The sequence below is a fragment of the Sebastes umbrosus genome, chromosome 8, assembly GCF_015220745.1.
Source record: "Sebastes umbrosus isolate fSebUmb1 chromosome 8, fSebUmb1.pri, whole genome shotgun sequence".
NCBI classification, from domain to species: domain Eukaryota; kingdom Metazoa; phylum Chordata; class Actinopteri; order Perciformes; family Sebastidae; genus Sebastes; species Sebastes umbrosus.
The window spans coordinates 26,036,607-26,053,509 of NC_051276.1; the positions used below are offsets into that span (position 1 = coordinate 26,036,607).

Sequence of the window (16,903 nt, forward strand, 5' to 3'; positions counted from 1 at the left end):
ATATACAATGCCAAAATCAAGTCAACAGTGTGGATCATAAAAATATAAACATGCTTTGTTTCAGTCTTTAATTCTTACAGCGCTTCTTCAAACTGTATATGATATTTTTTGTAGTGTTTACATGATCAATAATATGAATGATGAATGACAATGTCCAGTTTGTGATCAAAATAAAGGAAATATCAGCACTACAATTTAGTTTCATGTTTTTTTATATAAAATTTAAATCCAATATATCTTTATAAAATGTACATCTTGTAACTTTCCTAGTGCTCTAGGAACTACACTGTGCCAGACCCCCCCAGCCTGTTCGATGGCCACGTCTGGCCCATGTGTTTGAAACACAACAACATCTTGTGTCGAGCTTTTATCTTATAAAGATAAAAGCTGTTAATTATTCTGGTTATCAGCATCTTGTTTTAGGTCAAACAATAATATATAGTAGTTTCAATCATTAGTTTAAGTTTTTGATATTTTTGGGATCTTCTGATTAGTTGTTTTAGTTTTGGATTGCAACATATATCAAAAATTACATTCAAATAAAATAAAAAACTGGTGAAGGAACAAGAAATACAAAATAATAAATGAATTAAAAAAGAAAAAAATATATAAATATATATATACAGTATATATCACATGAATTAAAAGAAACAGTGCTCATCTCAAATTAATTTGTACATATCAAATAAAGCGAATAATTTGACAGCTTTTTTAGTCAGTCATAATGGACAAAGATTTACTTAGCAGTTTTAACTCATTCTTCATAGTCAGACAGGGTTTAGTTTTGAGGTATCTGCATTAATGTATAAAAGATTTACTTAATAATAATAAAATATTGATATTAAATTCCGATTCACAGCAAAGATACCAAATTTGACCGTTTTCTCTCTGAATGGTGACAGCTCAGTCCTCTTGGATTGTAGCCAGCTCTGCATGTCATTCCAGAAAAACTTCACTGATTCACAATTAAAAAAAAAAAACACATGTTCCAAACTTTCAATTTCACTTTCACAAAATACTCAGTTATTCACATCAAAGTTAAACCTCAGTCTGAAGAATTTTTTCGTTGGGTAAATCTCATTCAGGATTTTGAAGTTCACCTCTTTCACCTTAGGAGGGAGAGGGAATGAAATATATCTTCTCCGTATTATCTTAAACTCTTCAGCTTCAAATTCCTTGACAACATAATTTCTCCTGACTGGGTTAGGGAAGTATTCTCTGAACAGAATATTACTAATAACTTTGTTGGTAATCTTGCTGTCACACAAATCAATTCCTTCTATACAGAGCTGTCTTAGACTAGGGGAGATATTTGAATACAAGATGTTTAAAAATGGAAATGAATAACTGTTTTTTGTTTACATTTTCATTTTTATGTATCATTGTTGTAGGTCTAATGTACGACGGTATGACAGAGTATTAGGGCCACATTGAGGAAAAAAAATAAATCTGAGATTTCGAGAATAAAGTCATACGTTTACGAGAAACAAAGTTGTAATGTGAGAATAAAGTCAGAAGTATACGAGAAAAAAAGTCGTAATATTATGAGAATAAAATCATAATATTATAAAGTAGTAATTTTACGTGTTATTTTATTTTTTTCTCATAAAGTTCTAACTTTATTCTCGTAATATTACGACTTTTTTTTTTGTAAAGTTATGACTCAATTCTCGTAATATTATGGCTTTATTTTGGAAATCTCTGATTTTTTTCCCCTCAATGTGGCCCTAATACTCCGTAGTACATTTGCACTTTGGCCCCACTGCATTAGACTTATATGCTATATACTTAGACTATAAACTGTGTTACCTTCATCACAATGCTCAAATGCTTTGCGGCTCTAGACAGATTTTTTTTTTTCTTTGCCTAAAATGTCTCTTTTGATAGTAAAGGTTTCTGACCCCTGATCTAAGGGAAGCTGGTACGGCTTTTATCTTTCTATTATAGTTCTTAACGGTACATTGGATTGAGAACTTCTCACAAAACTCTTCATGCTGTCACAAGTTTCCACTGTCATCCATGAAATGGGCTACAGCCCAAATCCCTTTGGATTTCCAATCCTCTAAGCACACTGATTTTTTTACTCCACAAAATGTGTCTATTGTTCCACACAGGGGTGTTATGTGGTGTAAAGTTATGTTTGTAAATTAACTTCCAATAGAGGAGCACTTGCTGATGGAAAGCAGAAAGTTTGACAATGTAAAAATCCCATTGGCTTTGTGATTCTGACTTCCAGGTTGGCCTACATTAATTCATCATCCCTGCACCACTCTAGTTGCTTCTGTAAAGTCACATAACTAATTAACTGATTGTAGAAACAACCTCGTAGCAGCCTGATGACGGCTAAATAGCTGAAAACATGTGAGGAATAAATGAATTGTGCAACTTGTTTAATTTAGATGGAGTTGTTTTGATTCTCACACTGGTCTGTACCTCACTGTGTGTGTTGTCAACATTAGAAACAGTCAGAAATCACATTTAAAAGATGGTTCAACTTTACCCTCCTACAACTTCACTGCATCATTATAATCTCATATAAAAACAAACAAACAAGCAGAATCATGTCAGTTGTTGATCAGCTTTGTTAGTTGAAGTCGTAACAGTGTGTTGATACTCCAGTCTGTTCTAGACAGCCTCACTGAAGAGAGGGAGCACTGAGGGTTGTATACACAGAGATGTAGTGATGGCTGTCTAAACTGACCTTAAGGAGCATTAAGATGTTCACTATAAAGATATGTTTCTTTAAACCAGTTGAGTCAGTCAGCAGGACTGTATAATGCTAACACAGTGTATGAAGGCTGTAGAGATGGATAAGCATTTCCAAGAAGACAACATTGTTTAAGAAATGATTTCACTTTTACATTTGGTTAATTCTGTAACCTACTGAATGCAGTTTTCAGGGACAACATGCTCACATGTGCATAATGTCATCAACATTACTGAATGTACAGTATGTATACAACATGTGATTGCATGGACACATTTTACTTTCTGTTAACACCACAAGATGGAGACAAAGTCCACGTTTTGTTGCTCATTTTGAACACTGAACATTTTATTTCTGTTACTTATTTACATGCATATTGTTGTTTGCTGCACAGGTTGATCAATAGTAGCTCCTCTTAGTAGTTTCTGATAGATTTTTCTTTTAATGCGTATTCTTCAACACACTGTATGTCCAGAGTATCTAAGAAATGCATCACTGCTGTGTCTCTTGATGTTGTTGTTGCTTCATCAGGCACCAAATGAGTTAAATCATCTCAAACACATGATTCAGATTGAATTATATCTCAGACATGAGTCTTTCCAGCTCTTAAGAGACCAGCTTTTATTTTGTGCTGAATGAATGAATGAATGAATGAATGAGAGAGAAAATGTGCCAGAAAGTAAAACAAATACAGTCAGGTTGAGAGACTTTATGTAGATTCTATATCATGATTATTATTTGTACATTTACTGTGACACAATGTGAAAAACAACAGTCATTTTAGTGAGTTTTCTCTTTTTGGAAAATACTCTCAAAATAAATTGCACAGACATTTGACCACTTTGACTTGTGATGAATCGGAGAATAAGCAAATTAAATGAAAGATAAATAACAAGTTTAATTTGTATAAATGCAGATTTAGAGAGTGCTATATATTTAGTCCAACTGGATGAAACTAACAAAGTCATGCAACTGGTTTAGTGTCAGTCAGCCTGTTGAAATGTTCAGTCCTCGTTAGACTAAAACATTACAATCCTCTCCTTGTTTTTGTGCGTTTTTATGAATATTTCTATTATTTATTTAGTGAAACAAAACAGGAGAAGTCACAATTATTTATACATATTTTGCATTTTATTGTTTTTTGTCTATGAAAATTGATTATAGATTTTTAAAAAATTGTTTTGTTCTTAATCAAGAGGAAAGTGTTCAACTCTGAATGACATCCTGACACCATCTGCTGGTGACATAATGACATGGCAGCATTTCCTGATAATAATTCACCCTGTGACAGAGGTGAGTGTAAATGAAAGTAGATTTTGACATTGTTGAGCAGAGCTGAGACGCCATCACAGGGTGTGAGATCTCTGCTGGAAAACACACGTTTGGATTATTTGAAGCAATCAAGAGACGGGACAGTAACTCGGTGAGTCTTGCTTTTGAAAGACAATTTAGATACCAAGACAAATGGCTGAGAGAGCTCTTTTTGAACGTTTCCTGAACTGCCATGTGTGTTCAGAGACTTTCAGAGATCCTGTGTCTCTGAGCTGCAACCACAGCTTCTGTTCAAGCTGCCTGAAGAAATTCTGGGAACAAGCTGAAAACAAAAACTGTCCCATTTGTAAAACAAAGTCCTCAACGGATGACCCAGCAGTGAACTTTGCACTGAAGGAACTGTCTGACTCGTTTGCTGAGAGACAGAAAACTGGATCATCTGAAACAGAAAAAGAAGAGAAGAAGGTGGAGGTGGTGTGTAGTAAACATCCAGAAGAGACTAAACTGTTCTGTGAGGATGAAGAGAGAGCTGTGTGTCCTGTCTGTGACTTTTCTCTCCACCAGAGTCACAAGGTGGTTCCTGTAGAACAAGCAGTCAGTGACCTGAAGGACCAGCTGAAATCTGACTTAAAGTCTCTACAGGACAAGAGGGACAAACACAAACAAGTGGAGAAAACATACAATGAAGTGATTCAACACTCCAAGAAGCAGCTGTTGTCCACAGAGAGGCAGATCAGAGCAGAGTTCAACAAGCTCCACCAGTTCCTGAAAGAGGAAGAGGAGTCCAGACTGGCAGCTCTGAGGGAGGAAGAGGAGCAGAAGGGGAAGACTATCAGCAGAGAGATGAAGATGATTCAGGTGCACATCTCCTCTCTGTCAGACAGTATCTCTGCTGTTGAAGAAGACCTGCAGAAACACAACGTGCCCTTCCTCAGCAGTTATAAAGCCACTCAGACCAGAGCCAGAGTCCAGTGCTCACTGTCAGATCCACAGCTGGTCTCAGGAGCGCTGATAGATGTGGCCAAACACCTGGGCAACCTGTCCTTCAGAGTCTGGGAGAAGATGAAGGACAAGGTCCACTTCAGTCCTGTCATTCTGGACCCAAACACTGCAAACCCCATTCTCTATCTGTCTGATGATCTGACCAGTGTGAGATGTGGAGACACAAGGCAGCAGCTTCCTGACAATCCAGAGAGACTCACTAAGTATCTCACTGTTCTGGGCTCTGAGGGCTTCAGCTCAGGGAAACACAGCTGGGAGGTGGAGGTGGGAGACCATCCTGTCTGGTTTTTAGGTTTGGCTAAAGAGTCAGCTGACAGGAAGGAGAACGCAGGAGTTTCACCAGAAGATGGAATCTGGTGTTTAGTTCATGACAGTGGAAAATACACTAATGATCTTGGTGAGACAGTCGGAGTGAAGAAGAGTCTCCAGAGGATCAGAGTCCAGCTGGACTATGACAGGGGGGAGGTGTCCTTCTACGACCCTGAAGACATGACTCACATCTACACTTACAGAGACACTTTCACTGAGAAACTCTTCCCATGGTTCTTTATTGGACTGGCTGGTGATGCTAAAACTGCTGATATCAAAATCTGTCAAACTGAGATTCTCTGTGATGTTCAGATACGTTGGTGTTAGTTCAGACAGAAACTGTTTCTCTGTCCTGTCTCTACTGTCCCAAATGAATTATGCAAAACTGTTTTCATCTTCCTTTATTGTTTAATGTAACCCATTTTAAAAATATGAACACAGAAGTAATTTCTTATATCTGAAATTCATTTTTCGGAAATACCATGAGAAATTAAGAATTTGTTGTTTACCAAAAATGTGTTGAAGACGGTAACTAAGATTAATCCACAAGAAAATGTGGATACAAAAACTGTATCACATCATCAGGAGACAAACTTTATAGATTAAAGATGTTAATTATTCTGGTTATCAGCATCTTGTTTTGAGTCAAACAACATTATATAGTAGTTTCAATCATTAGTTGTAGTTTTTTATATTTTTTAAGATCTTCTGATGAGTTGTTTTAGTTTTGGATCTCTTGTTTTAATGATGTTTTATTTTAAGATAAGATAAAACTTTATTCATCCTGAGGGAAATTGCTGTGCAGTAGTTTAAAAAAAAAGTGAGAAAAGTGTAAACATAAAAAATGTAAATATAAAGTCTATGACAATATGGTGTAAATATATACAAAAATATATACAATGTCAGAATCAGGTTAACAGTGTGGATCATAAAAATATAAACATGCTTTGATTCAGTCTTTAATTCTTACAGCGCTTCTTCAAACTGTATATGATATTTTTTGTAGTGTATACATGATCAATAATATGAATGATGAATGACAATGTCCAGTTTGTGATCAAAATAAAGGAAATATCAGCACTACAATTTAGTTTCATGTTTTTTTTTATATAAAATTTAAATCCAATATATCTTTATAAAATGTACATCTTGTAACTTTCCTAGTGCTCTAGGAACTACACTGTGCCAGACCCCCCAGCCTGTTCGATGGCCACGTCTGGCCCATGTGTTTGAAACACAACAACATCTTGTGTCGCTGTTCATTATTCTGGTTATCAGAATCTTGTTTTGAGTCAAACAGCATTATATAGTAGTTTCAATCATTAGTTTAAGTTTTTGATATTTTTGGGATCTTCTGATGAGTTGTTTTAGTTTTGAATCTCAACATATATATATATATATATATATATATATATATATAGTATATATCATAAATTAAAACAAACAGTGCTCATCTCAAATTAATTTGTACATATCAAATAAAGAGAATAGTTTAACAGATTTACTGAGCAGTTTTAACTCATTCTTCATACTGGTCAGACAGGGTTTAGTGTTGAGTTATCTGCATTAATGTATAAAAATGTACTTAACCCTCCTGTTTCTTCCCGTCCGTCGACCATGCAACTTTTGTCTTCCCGGGTCAAAATGAACCCGGTCTGGTTTGACTTTTTATAAAGCATACAGTATAAACTATCACCCAATTCTGTGTTACACCTTTTTGGCCAACTTCATTCCTAATTATTAAGTTTTACGCTTTTTTGGGGGAAATTAAGGTTAATAAACCTAATTTCCGTGAAATTATACCAAATTTTTTAGTATAAAAAAACAACCAGATATTGTGAATTATTTTGACTAAAGTTATTATCAGAGGAACATAATGTTGATGTATTATCACATACTGGTATATGTAAACTTTTAGTCAGAATATTGTTTTGAGTAGGCAACCATCCATGTTTTTCCATGTTATTTTTAGGTAATTAGATTAAAGAAATCCATATTTATGATATAATGAAGTTTGAAAACGGGTCAAATTTGACCCGAGGACAACAGGAGGGTTAATAATAGTGAAATATTGATAACAAAATCCAAATTCGGATTCACAGCAAAGATACCAAATTTGACCGTTTTCTCTCTGAATGGTGACAGCTCAGTCCTCTTGGATTGTAGCCAGCTCTGCATGTCATTCCAGAAAAGCTTCACTGATTCACAATAAAAAAAAAACACATGTTCCAAACTTTCAATTTCACTTTCACAAACTACACAGTTATTCACATCAAAGTTAAACCTCAGTCTCAAGAATTCGTTCGTTGGGTAAATCTCATTCAGGATTTTGAAGTTCACCTCTTTCACCTTATGAGGGAGAGGGAATGAAATATATCTTCTCCGTATTATCTTAAACTCTTCAGCTTCAAATTCCTTGAAAACATAATTTCTCCTGACTGGGTTAGTGAAGTATTCTCTTAAAGGAATATTACTAATAACTTTGTTGGTAATCTTGCTGTCACACAAATCAATTCCTTCTACACAGAGCTGTCTTAGACTAGGGGAGATATTTGAATACAAGATGTCTTCTATCACCATTGATCTAAGGCAGGGGTCAGCAACCTGCAGCTCCGGAGCCACTTGAGGCTCTTTAGCTCCTCTCCAGTGGGTCCCTGTGGATTTTTAAAAATGGAAATGAATAACTGTTTTTTGTTTACATTTTCATTTTTATGTATCATTGTTATAGGTCTAATGTACGACGGTACGACAGAGTATTAGGGCCACATTGAGGAAAAGAAATAAATCTGAGATTTCGAGAATGAAGTCATAATATTACTAGAATAAAGTCATACGTTTACGAGAAAAAAAGTTGCAATATGAGAATAAAGTCAGAAGTTTACAAGAAAATAAAGTCGTAATATTATGAGAATAAAATCTTAATATTATAAAGTAATAATTTTACGTGTTATTTTCTTTTTTTCGCATAAAGTTATGACTTTGTCTTGTAATATTATGACTTTATTCTGGAAATCTCTGATTTATTTCCCCTCAATGTGGCCCTAATACTCTATAGTACATTTGCACTTTGGCCCTCACTGCATTAGACTGATATACTATATACTCAGACTATAAACTGTGTTACCTTCATCACAATGCTCAAATGTTTTGCAGCTCCAGACAGATTTATTTTTTTCTTTGCCTAAAATGGCTCTTTTGATAGTAAAGCTTGCTGACCCCTGATCTAAGGGAAGCTGGTACGGCTTTTATCTTTCTATTATAGTTCTTAACGGTACATTGGATTGAGAACTTCTCACAAAACTCATCATGCTGTCACAAGTTTCCACTGTCATCCATGAAATGGGCTACAGCCCAAATCCCTTTGGATTTCCAAACCTCTATGTACACTGATATTTTACTCCACAAAATGTGTCTATTGTTCCACACAGGTGTGTTATGTGGTGTGAAGTTATGTTTGTAAATTAACTTCCAATAGAGGAGCACTTGCTGATGGAAAGCAGAAAGTTTGACAATGTAAAAATCCCATTGGCTTTGTGATTCTGACTTCCAGGTTGGCCTACATTAATTCATCATCCCTGCACCGCTCTATTTGCTTCTGTAAAGTCACATGACTAATTAACTGATTGTAGAAACAACCTCATAGCAGCCTGATGACGGCTAAATAGCTGAAAACATGTGAGGAATAAATGAATTGTGCAACTTGTTTAATTTAGATGGAGTTGTTTTGATTCTCACACTGGTCTGTACCTCACTGTGTGTGTTGTCAACATTAGAAACAGTCAGAAATCACATTTAAAAGATGGTTCAACTTTACCCTCCTACAACTTCACTGCATCATTATAATCTCATATAAAAACAAACAAACAAGCAGAATCATGTCAGTTGTTGATCAGCTTTGTTAGTTGAAGTCATAACAGTGTGTTGATACTCCAGTCTGTTCTAGACAGCCTCACTGAAGAGAGGGAGCACTGAGGGTTGTATACACAGAGATGTAGTGATGGCTGTCTAAACTGACCTTAAGGAGCATTAAGATGTTCACTATAAAGATGTGTTTCTTTAAACCAGTTGAGTCAGTCAGCAGGACTGTATAATGCTAACACAGTGTATGAAGGCTGTAGAGATGGATAAGCATTTCCAAGAAGACAACATTGTTTAAGAAATGATTTCACTTTTACATTTGATTAATTCTGTAATCTACTGAATGCAGTTTTCAGGGACAACATGCTCACATGTGCATAATGTCATCAACATTACTGAATGTACAGTATGTATACAACATGTGATTGCATGGACACATTTTACTTTCTGTAAAACACCACAAGATGGAGACAAAGTCCACGTTTTGTTGCTCATTTTGAACACTGAACATTTTATTTCTGTTACTTATTTACATGCATATTGTTGTTTGCTGCACAGGTTGATCAATAGTAGCTCCTCTTAGTAGTTTCTGATAGATTTTTCTTTTAATGCGTATTCTTCAACACACTGTATGTCCAGAGTATCTAAGAAATGCATCACTGCTGTGTCTCTTGATGTTGTTGTTGCTTCATCAGGCACCAAATGAGTGAAATCATCTCAAACACATGATTCAGATTGAATTATATCTCAGACATGAGTCTTTTCAGCTCTTAAGAGGCCAGCATTTATTTTGTGCTGCTGTACCATCATCATCAAAACTCATGAATGAATGAATGAATGAATGAATGAATGAATGAATGAATGAATGAATGAATGAGAGAGAAAATGTGCCAGAAAGTAAAACAAATACAGTCAGGTTGAGAAACTTTATGTAGATTCTATATCATGATTATTATTTGTACATTTACTGTGACACAATGTGGAAAACAACAGTCATTTTAGTGAGTTTTCTCTCATGTTTTTGGAAAATACTCTCAAAATAAATTGCACAGACATTTGACCACTTTGACTTGTGATGAATAGGAGAATAAGCAAATTAAATGAAAGATAAATAACAAGTTTAATTTGTATAAATGCAGATTTAGAGAGTGCTATATATTTAGTCCAACTGGATGAAACTAACAAAGTCATGCAACTGGTTTAGTGTCAGTCAGCCTGTTGAAATGTTCAGTCCTCGTTAGACTAAAACATTACAATCCTCTCCTTGTTTTTGTGCGTTTTTATGAATATTTCTATTATTTATTTAGTGAAACAAAACAGGAGAAGTCACAATTATTTATACATATTTTGCATTTTATTGTTTTTTGTCTATGAAAATTGATTATAGATTTTTAAAAAATTGTTTTGTTCTTAATCAAGAGGAAAGTGTTCAACTCTGAATGACATCCTGACACCATCTGCTGGTGACATAATGACATGGCATCATTTCCTGATAATAATTCACCTTGTGACAGGTGAGTGTAAATGAAAGTAGACTTTGACATTGTTGATCAGAGCTGAGACGCCATCACAGGGTGTGAGATCTCTGCTGGAAAACACACGTTTGGATTATTTGAAGCAATCAAGAGACGGGACAGTAACTCGGTGAGTCTTGCTTTTGAAAGACAATTTAGATACCAAGACAAATGGCTGACAAAGATCTTCTTGAAAGTTTCCTGAACTGCCATGTGTGTTCAGAGACTTTCAGAGATCCTGTGTCTCTGAGCTGCAACCACAGCTTCTGTTCAAGCTGCCTGAAGAAATTCTGGGAACAAGCTAAAAACAAAAACTGTCCCATTTGTAAAAGAAAATCCTCTAAAGACGGTTCCTTGGTGAACTTTGAACTGAAGGAACTGTCTGACTCGTTTGCTGAGAGACAGAAAGCTGGATCATCTGAGACAGAAAAAGAAGAGAAGAAGGTGGAGGTGGTGTGTAGTAAACATCAAGAAGAGCCTAAACTGTTCTGTAAGGATGAAGAGAGAGCTGTGTGTCCTGTCTGTGAGTTTTCTCTCCACCAGAGTCACAAGGTGGTTCCTGTAGAACAAGCAGTCAGTGACCTGAAGGACCAGCTGACATCTGACTTAGAGTCTCTACAGGACAAGAGGGACAAATATGAAGAAGTGGAGGAAAAATACAATGAAGTGATTCAACACTCCAAGAAGCAGCTGTTGTCCACAGAGAGGCAGATCAGAGCAGAGTTCAACAAGCTCCACCAGTTCCTGAAAGAGGAAGAGGAGTCCAGACTGGCAGCTCTGAGGGAGGAAGAGGAGCAGAAGGGGAAGACTATCAGCAGAGAGATGAAGATGATTCAGGAGCACATCTCCTCTCTGTCAGACAGTATCTCTGCTGTTGAAGAAGACCTGCAGAAACACAACGTGCCCTTCCTCAGCAGTTATAAAGCCACTCAGACCAGAGCCAGAGTCCAGTGCTCACTGTCAGATCCACAGCTGGTCTCAGGAGCGCTGATAGATGTGGCCAAACACCTGGGCAACCTGTCCTTCAGAGTCTGGGAGAAGATGAAGGACAAGGTCCACTTCAGTCCTGTCATTCTGGACCCAAACACTGCAAGCCGCTGGCTCTATCAGTCTGATGATCTGACCAGTGTGAGACGTGGAGACACAATCCAGCAGCTTCCTGACAATCCAGAGAGAAACACTAATTATGCCACTGTTCTGGGCTCTGAGGGCTTCAGCTCAGGGAAACACAGCTGGGAGATGGAGGTGGGAGACCTTCCTGACTGGAATGTAGGTTTGGCTAAAGAGTCAGCTGACAGGAAGGAGAAGAGATATGACACACCAGAAGATGGAATCTGGTGTTTAGCTCATCGCAGTGGAAAATACATTGATGTTGTTGGTAAGAAAGTCAGAGTGAAGAAGAGTCTCCAGAGGATCAGAGTCCAGCTGGACTATGACAGGGGGGAGGTGTCCTTCTACGACCCTGAAGACGTGACTCACATCTACACTTACAGAGACACTTTCACTGAGAAACTCTTCCCGTATTTCGCTATTGGACCGGCTGGTGATGCTAAAACTTCTGATATCAAAATCAGTCAAACTGAGATTCTCTGAGATGTTCAGACACGTTGGTGTTAGTTCAGACTTTAATCTGACTTCACTGTCTGTCTAGATCTCATTGAAATAATCAAGACAATCAACAGTTATAACAGAAATAATATTTACTCAATACTTAAACTGCATTACATCATCAGGTCTTAAACTTTCATACTGCTCCAAATCAGTTTACTTATTAACCTGGTTATCATCATCTTGTGTTTAATCAGACCACAATATAACATCTACTGTATCCACTATACCAAACACTTTGTTTCAGCTGTGTGATTCTTTAAGGGGAGACTCTACAGGTGAATAGGGTCAAATATTTAACTAATAGATATCACCATGAAACTTCACCAGTTGATTACTGACATTAAGACAATTGTTTTTTGCATGAAAAGTTTTCTGAAATTGTATGTTTAAATATGCAAATGAGTCATTATCTAATTCTGATTTTGAGTGAATTTAGGAGAAATCTGCAGACACAAATAGACAAAGTAGTAAAATGAATTCCAATCCAAAATTAATTAACATTATTTTATTGTTTTCATGCAACCCACTGTAAAAACATGAACCCAATTATTTTTTATATCTGAAATTCATTTTTGGCAATACCTTGAGAAATTAAGGATTCGTTGTTTAGCAAAAATGTGTTGAAGACGGTAACTAAGATTAATCCACAAGAAAATGTGGTCACAAAATCTGCATCACATCATCAGGAGAGAAACTTTAAAGATAAAAGCTGTTAATTATTCTGGTTATCAGCATCTTGTTTTGAGTCAAACAACATTATATAGTAGTTTCAATCATTAGTTGTAGTTTTTTATATTTTCTAGGATCTTCTGATGAGTTATTTTAGTTTTGGATCTCTTGTTTTAATGGTGTTTTATTTTAAGATAAGATAAAACTTTATTCATCCTGAGGGAAATTGCTGTGCAGCAGTTGCAACAAAAAGTGAGAAAAGTGTAAATATAAAAAATGTAAATATAAAGTCTATGACAATATGGTGTAAATATATACAAAAAATATACACAATGCCAAAATCAAGTCAACAGTGTGGGTCATAAAAATATAAACATGCTTTGATTCAGTCTTTAATTCTTACAGCGCTTCTTCAAACTGTATATGATATTTTTTGTAGTGTATACATGATCAATAATATGAATGATAAATGACAATGTCCAGTTTGTGATCAAAATAAAGGAAATATCAGCAGTACAATTTAGTTTCATGTTTTTTTTTATATAAAATTTAAATCCAATATATCTTTATAAAATGTACATCTTGTAACTTTCCTAGTGCTCTAAGAACTACACTGTGCCAGACCCCCCCAGCCTGTTCGATGGCCAAGTCTGGCCCATGTGTTTGAAACACAACAACATCTTGTGTCGAGCTTTTATCTCGTAAAGATAAAAGCTGTTAATTATTCTGGTTATCAGCATCTTGTTTGAGTCAAACAACATTATATAGATGTTTCAGTCATTAGTTTAAGTTTTTTATATTTTTGGGATCTTCTGATGAGTTGTTTTAGTTTTGAATCTCAACATATATATATATATATATATATATATATATATAGAAACAGCATTCAAATAGAATAAAAAAAAGTAAAACTGGTCAAGGAACAAGAAATAAAAGATAATAAATGAAGAAAAAAAGAAAAAATATATACATATATATATATATACTTATATATATATATGTATATAAAGTATATATCATAAATTAAAAGAAACAGTGCTCATCTCAAATGAATTTGTACATATCAAACAAAGAGAATAATTTAACAGCTTTTTTAGCCAGTCATAATGGACATAGATTTACTGAGCAGTTTTAACTCATTCTTCATACTGGTCAGACAGGGTTTAGTGTTGAGTTATCTGCATTAATGTATAAAAATGTACTTAACCCTCCTGTTTCTTCCCGTCCGTCGACCATGCAACTTTTGTCTTCCCGGGTCAAAATGAACCTGGTCTGGTTTGACTTTTTATAAAGCATACAGTATAAACTATCACCCAATTCTGTGTTACACCTTTTTGGCCAACTTCATTCCTAATTATTAAGTTTTACACTTTTTGGGGGGAAATTAAGGTTAATAAACCTAATTTCCGTGAAATTATACCAAATGTTTTTAGTATAAAATAACAACCAGATGTTGTGAATTATTTTGACTAAAGTTATTATCAGAGGAACATAATGTTGTCGTATTATCACATACTGGTATAGGTAAACTTTTAGTCAGAATATTGTTTTGAGTAGGCAACCATCCATGTTATTTTTGGGTAATTAGATTAAAGAAATCCATATTTATCATATAATGAAGTTTGAAAACGGGTCAAATTTGACCCGAGGACAACAGGAGGGTTAATAAAAGTGAAATATTGATAACAAAATCCAAATTCAGATTCGCAGCAAAGATACCAAATTTGACCGTTTTCTCTCTGAATGGTGACAGCTCAGTCCTCTTGGATTGTAGCCAGCTCTGCATGTCATTCCAGAAAAACTTCACTGATTCACAAAAAAAAAACACATGTTCCAAACTTTCAATTTCACTTTCACAAACTACACAGTTATTCACATCAAAGTTAAACCTCAGTCTCAAGAATTTGTTCGTTGGGTAAATTTCATTCAGGAATTTGAAGTTCACCTCTTTCACCTTAGGAGGGAGAGGGAATGAAATATATCTTCTCCGTATTATCTTAAACTCTTCAGCTTCAAATTCCTTGAAAACATAATTTCTCCTGACTGGGTTAGTGAAGTATTCTCTTAACAGAATATTACTAATAACTTTGTTGGTAATCTTGCTGTCACACAAATCAATTCCTTCTACACAGAGCTGTCTTAGACTAGGGGAGATATTTGAATACAAGATGTCTTCTATCACCATTGATCTAAGGCAGGGGTCAGCAACCTGCGGCTCCGGAGCCACTTGAGGCTCTTTAGCTCCTCTCCAGTGGCTCCCTGGATTTTTAAAAATCGAAATGAATAACTGTTTTTCGTTTACATTTTCATTTTTATGTATCATTGTTGTAGGTCTAATGTACGACGGTACGACAGAGTATTAGGGCCACATTGAGGAAAAAAAATAAATCTGAGATTTTGAGAATAAAGTCATAATATTACGAGAATAAAGTTGTAATATTATGAAAATAAAGTCATACGTTTACGAGAAACAAAGTTGTAATGTGAGAATAAAGTCAGAAGTTTACGAGAAAAAAAAGTAATATTATGAGAATAAAATCATAATATTATAAAGTAGTAATTTTACGTGTTATTTTATTTTATTCTCATAAAGTTCTGACTTTATTCTCATAATATTACGACTTTTTTTCTCGTAAAGTTATGACTCAATTCTCGTAATATTACGACTTTTTTTCTCGTAATATTATGACTTTATTCTGGAAATCTCTGATTTTTTTTCCCCTCAATGTGGCCCTAATACTCCGTAGTACATTTGCACTTTGGCCCTCACTGCATTAGACTTATATGCTATATACTTAGACTATAAACTGTGTTACCTTCATCACAATGCTCAAAGGTTTTGCGGCTCCAGACAGATTTATTTTTTTTTTTCCTAAAAATGGCTCTTTTGATAGTAAAGCTTGCTGACCCCTGATCTAAGGGAAGCTGGTACGGCTTTTATCTTTCTATTATGGTTCTTAACGGTACATTGGATTGAGAACTTCTCACAAAACTCTTCATGCTGTCACAAGTTTCCACTGTCATCCATGAAATGGGCTACAGCCCAAATCCCTTTGGATTTCCAATCCTCTATGCACACTGATTTTTTTACTCCACAAAATGTGTCTATTGTTCCACACAGGTGTGTTATGTGGGGTAAAGTTATGTTTGTAAATTAACTTCCAGTAGAGGAGCACTTGCTGATGGAAAGCAGAAAGTTTGACAATGTAAAAATCCCATTGGCTTTGTGATTCTGACTTCCAGGTTGGCCTACATTAATTCATCATCCCTGCACCGCTCTAGTTGCTTCTGTAAAGTCACATAACTAATTAACCAACTGTAGAAACAACCTCGTAGCAGCCTGATGACGGCTAAATAGCTGAAAACATGTGAGGAATAAATGAATTGTGCAACTTGTTTAATTTAGATGGAGTTGTTTTGATTCTCACACTGGTCTGTACCTCACTGTGTGTGTTGTCAACATTAGAAACAGTCAGAAATCACATTTAAAAGATGGTTCAACTTTACCCTCCTACAACTTCACTGCATCATTATAATCTCATATAAAAACAAACAAACAAGCAGAATCATGTCAGTTGTTGATCAGCTTTGTTAGTTGAAGTCGTAACAGTGTGTTGATACTCCAGTCTGTTCTAGACAGCCTCACTGAAGAGAGGGAGCACTGAGGGTTGTATACACAGAGATGTAGTGATGGCTGTCTAAACTGACCTTAAGGAGCATTAAGATGTTCACTATAAAGATGTGTTTCTTTAAACCAGTTGAGTCAGTCAGCAGGACTGTATAATGCTAACACAGTGTATGAAGGCTGTAGAGATGGATAAGCATTTCCAAGAAGACAACATTGTTTAAGAAATGATTTCACTTTTACATTTGATTAATTCTGTAACCTACTGAATGAAGTTTTTAGGGACAACATGCTCACATGTGCATAATGTCATCAACATTACTGAATGTACAGTAT

At 35.4% G+C, this 16,903-nt stretch overlaps 2 protein-coding genes and 3 long non-coding RNA genes across 5 annotated transcripts; all 5 read left to right on the plus strand.

Moving 5' to 3' along the window:
- The first annotated feature begins 849 nt into the window (after positions 1-849).
- LOC119492624 lies at positions 850-2,576 on the plus strand. The gene is made up of 2 exons (XR_005207820.1): positions 850-1,202; positions 2,367-2,576. It is a non-coding gene; the product is annotated as an uncharacterized LOC119492624 (long non-coding RNA).
- Positions 2,577-4,015: 1,439 nt separating this feature from the next.
- Positions 4,016-5,744, plus strand: LOC119492619 (zinc-binding protein A33-like). The gene has a single exon (XM_037777191.1). The coding sequence runs from the start codon at positions 4,172-4,174 to the stop codon at positions 5,615-5,617; it is 1,446 nt and encodes a 481-aa protein (XP_037633119.1). The 5' UTR covers positions 4,016-4,171; the 3' UTR covers positions 5,618-5,744.
- A 1,606-nt stretch (positions 5,745-7,350) lies between these two features.
- LOC119492623 lies at positions 7,351-9,180 on the plus strand. The gene is made up of 2 exons (XR_005207819.1): positions 7,351-7,732; positions 8,971-9,180. It is a non-coding gene; the product is annotated as an uncharacterized LOC119492623 (long non-coding RNA).
- A 1,511-nt stretch (positions 9,181-10,691) lies between these two features.
- LOC119492621 (nuclear factor 7, brain-like) lies at positions 10,692-12,547 on the plus strand. Its single transcript, XM_037777193.1, has one exon. The coding sequence runs from the start codon at positions 10,834-10,836 to the stop codon at positions 12,253-12,255; it is 1,422 nt and encodes a 473-aa protein (XP_037633121.1). The 5' UTR covers positions 10,692-10,833; the 3' UTR covers positions 12,256-12,547.
- Positions 12,548-14,864: 2,317 nt separating this feature from the next.
- Positions 14,865-16,525, plus strand: LOC119492622. The gene is made up of 2 exons (XR_005207818.1): positions 14,865-14,989; positions 16,316-16,525. It is a non-coding gene; the product is annotated as an uncharacterized LOC119492622 (long non-coding RNA).
- Positions 16,526-16,903: the final 378 nt, after the last annotated feature.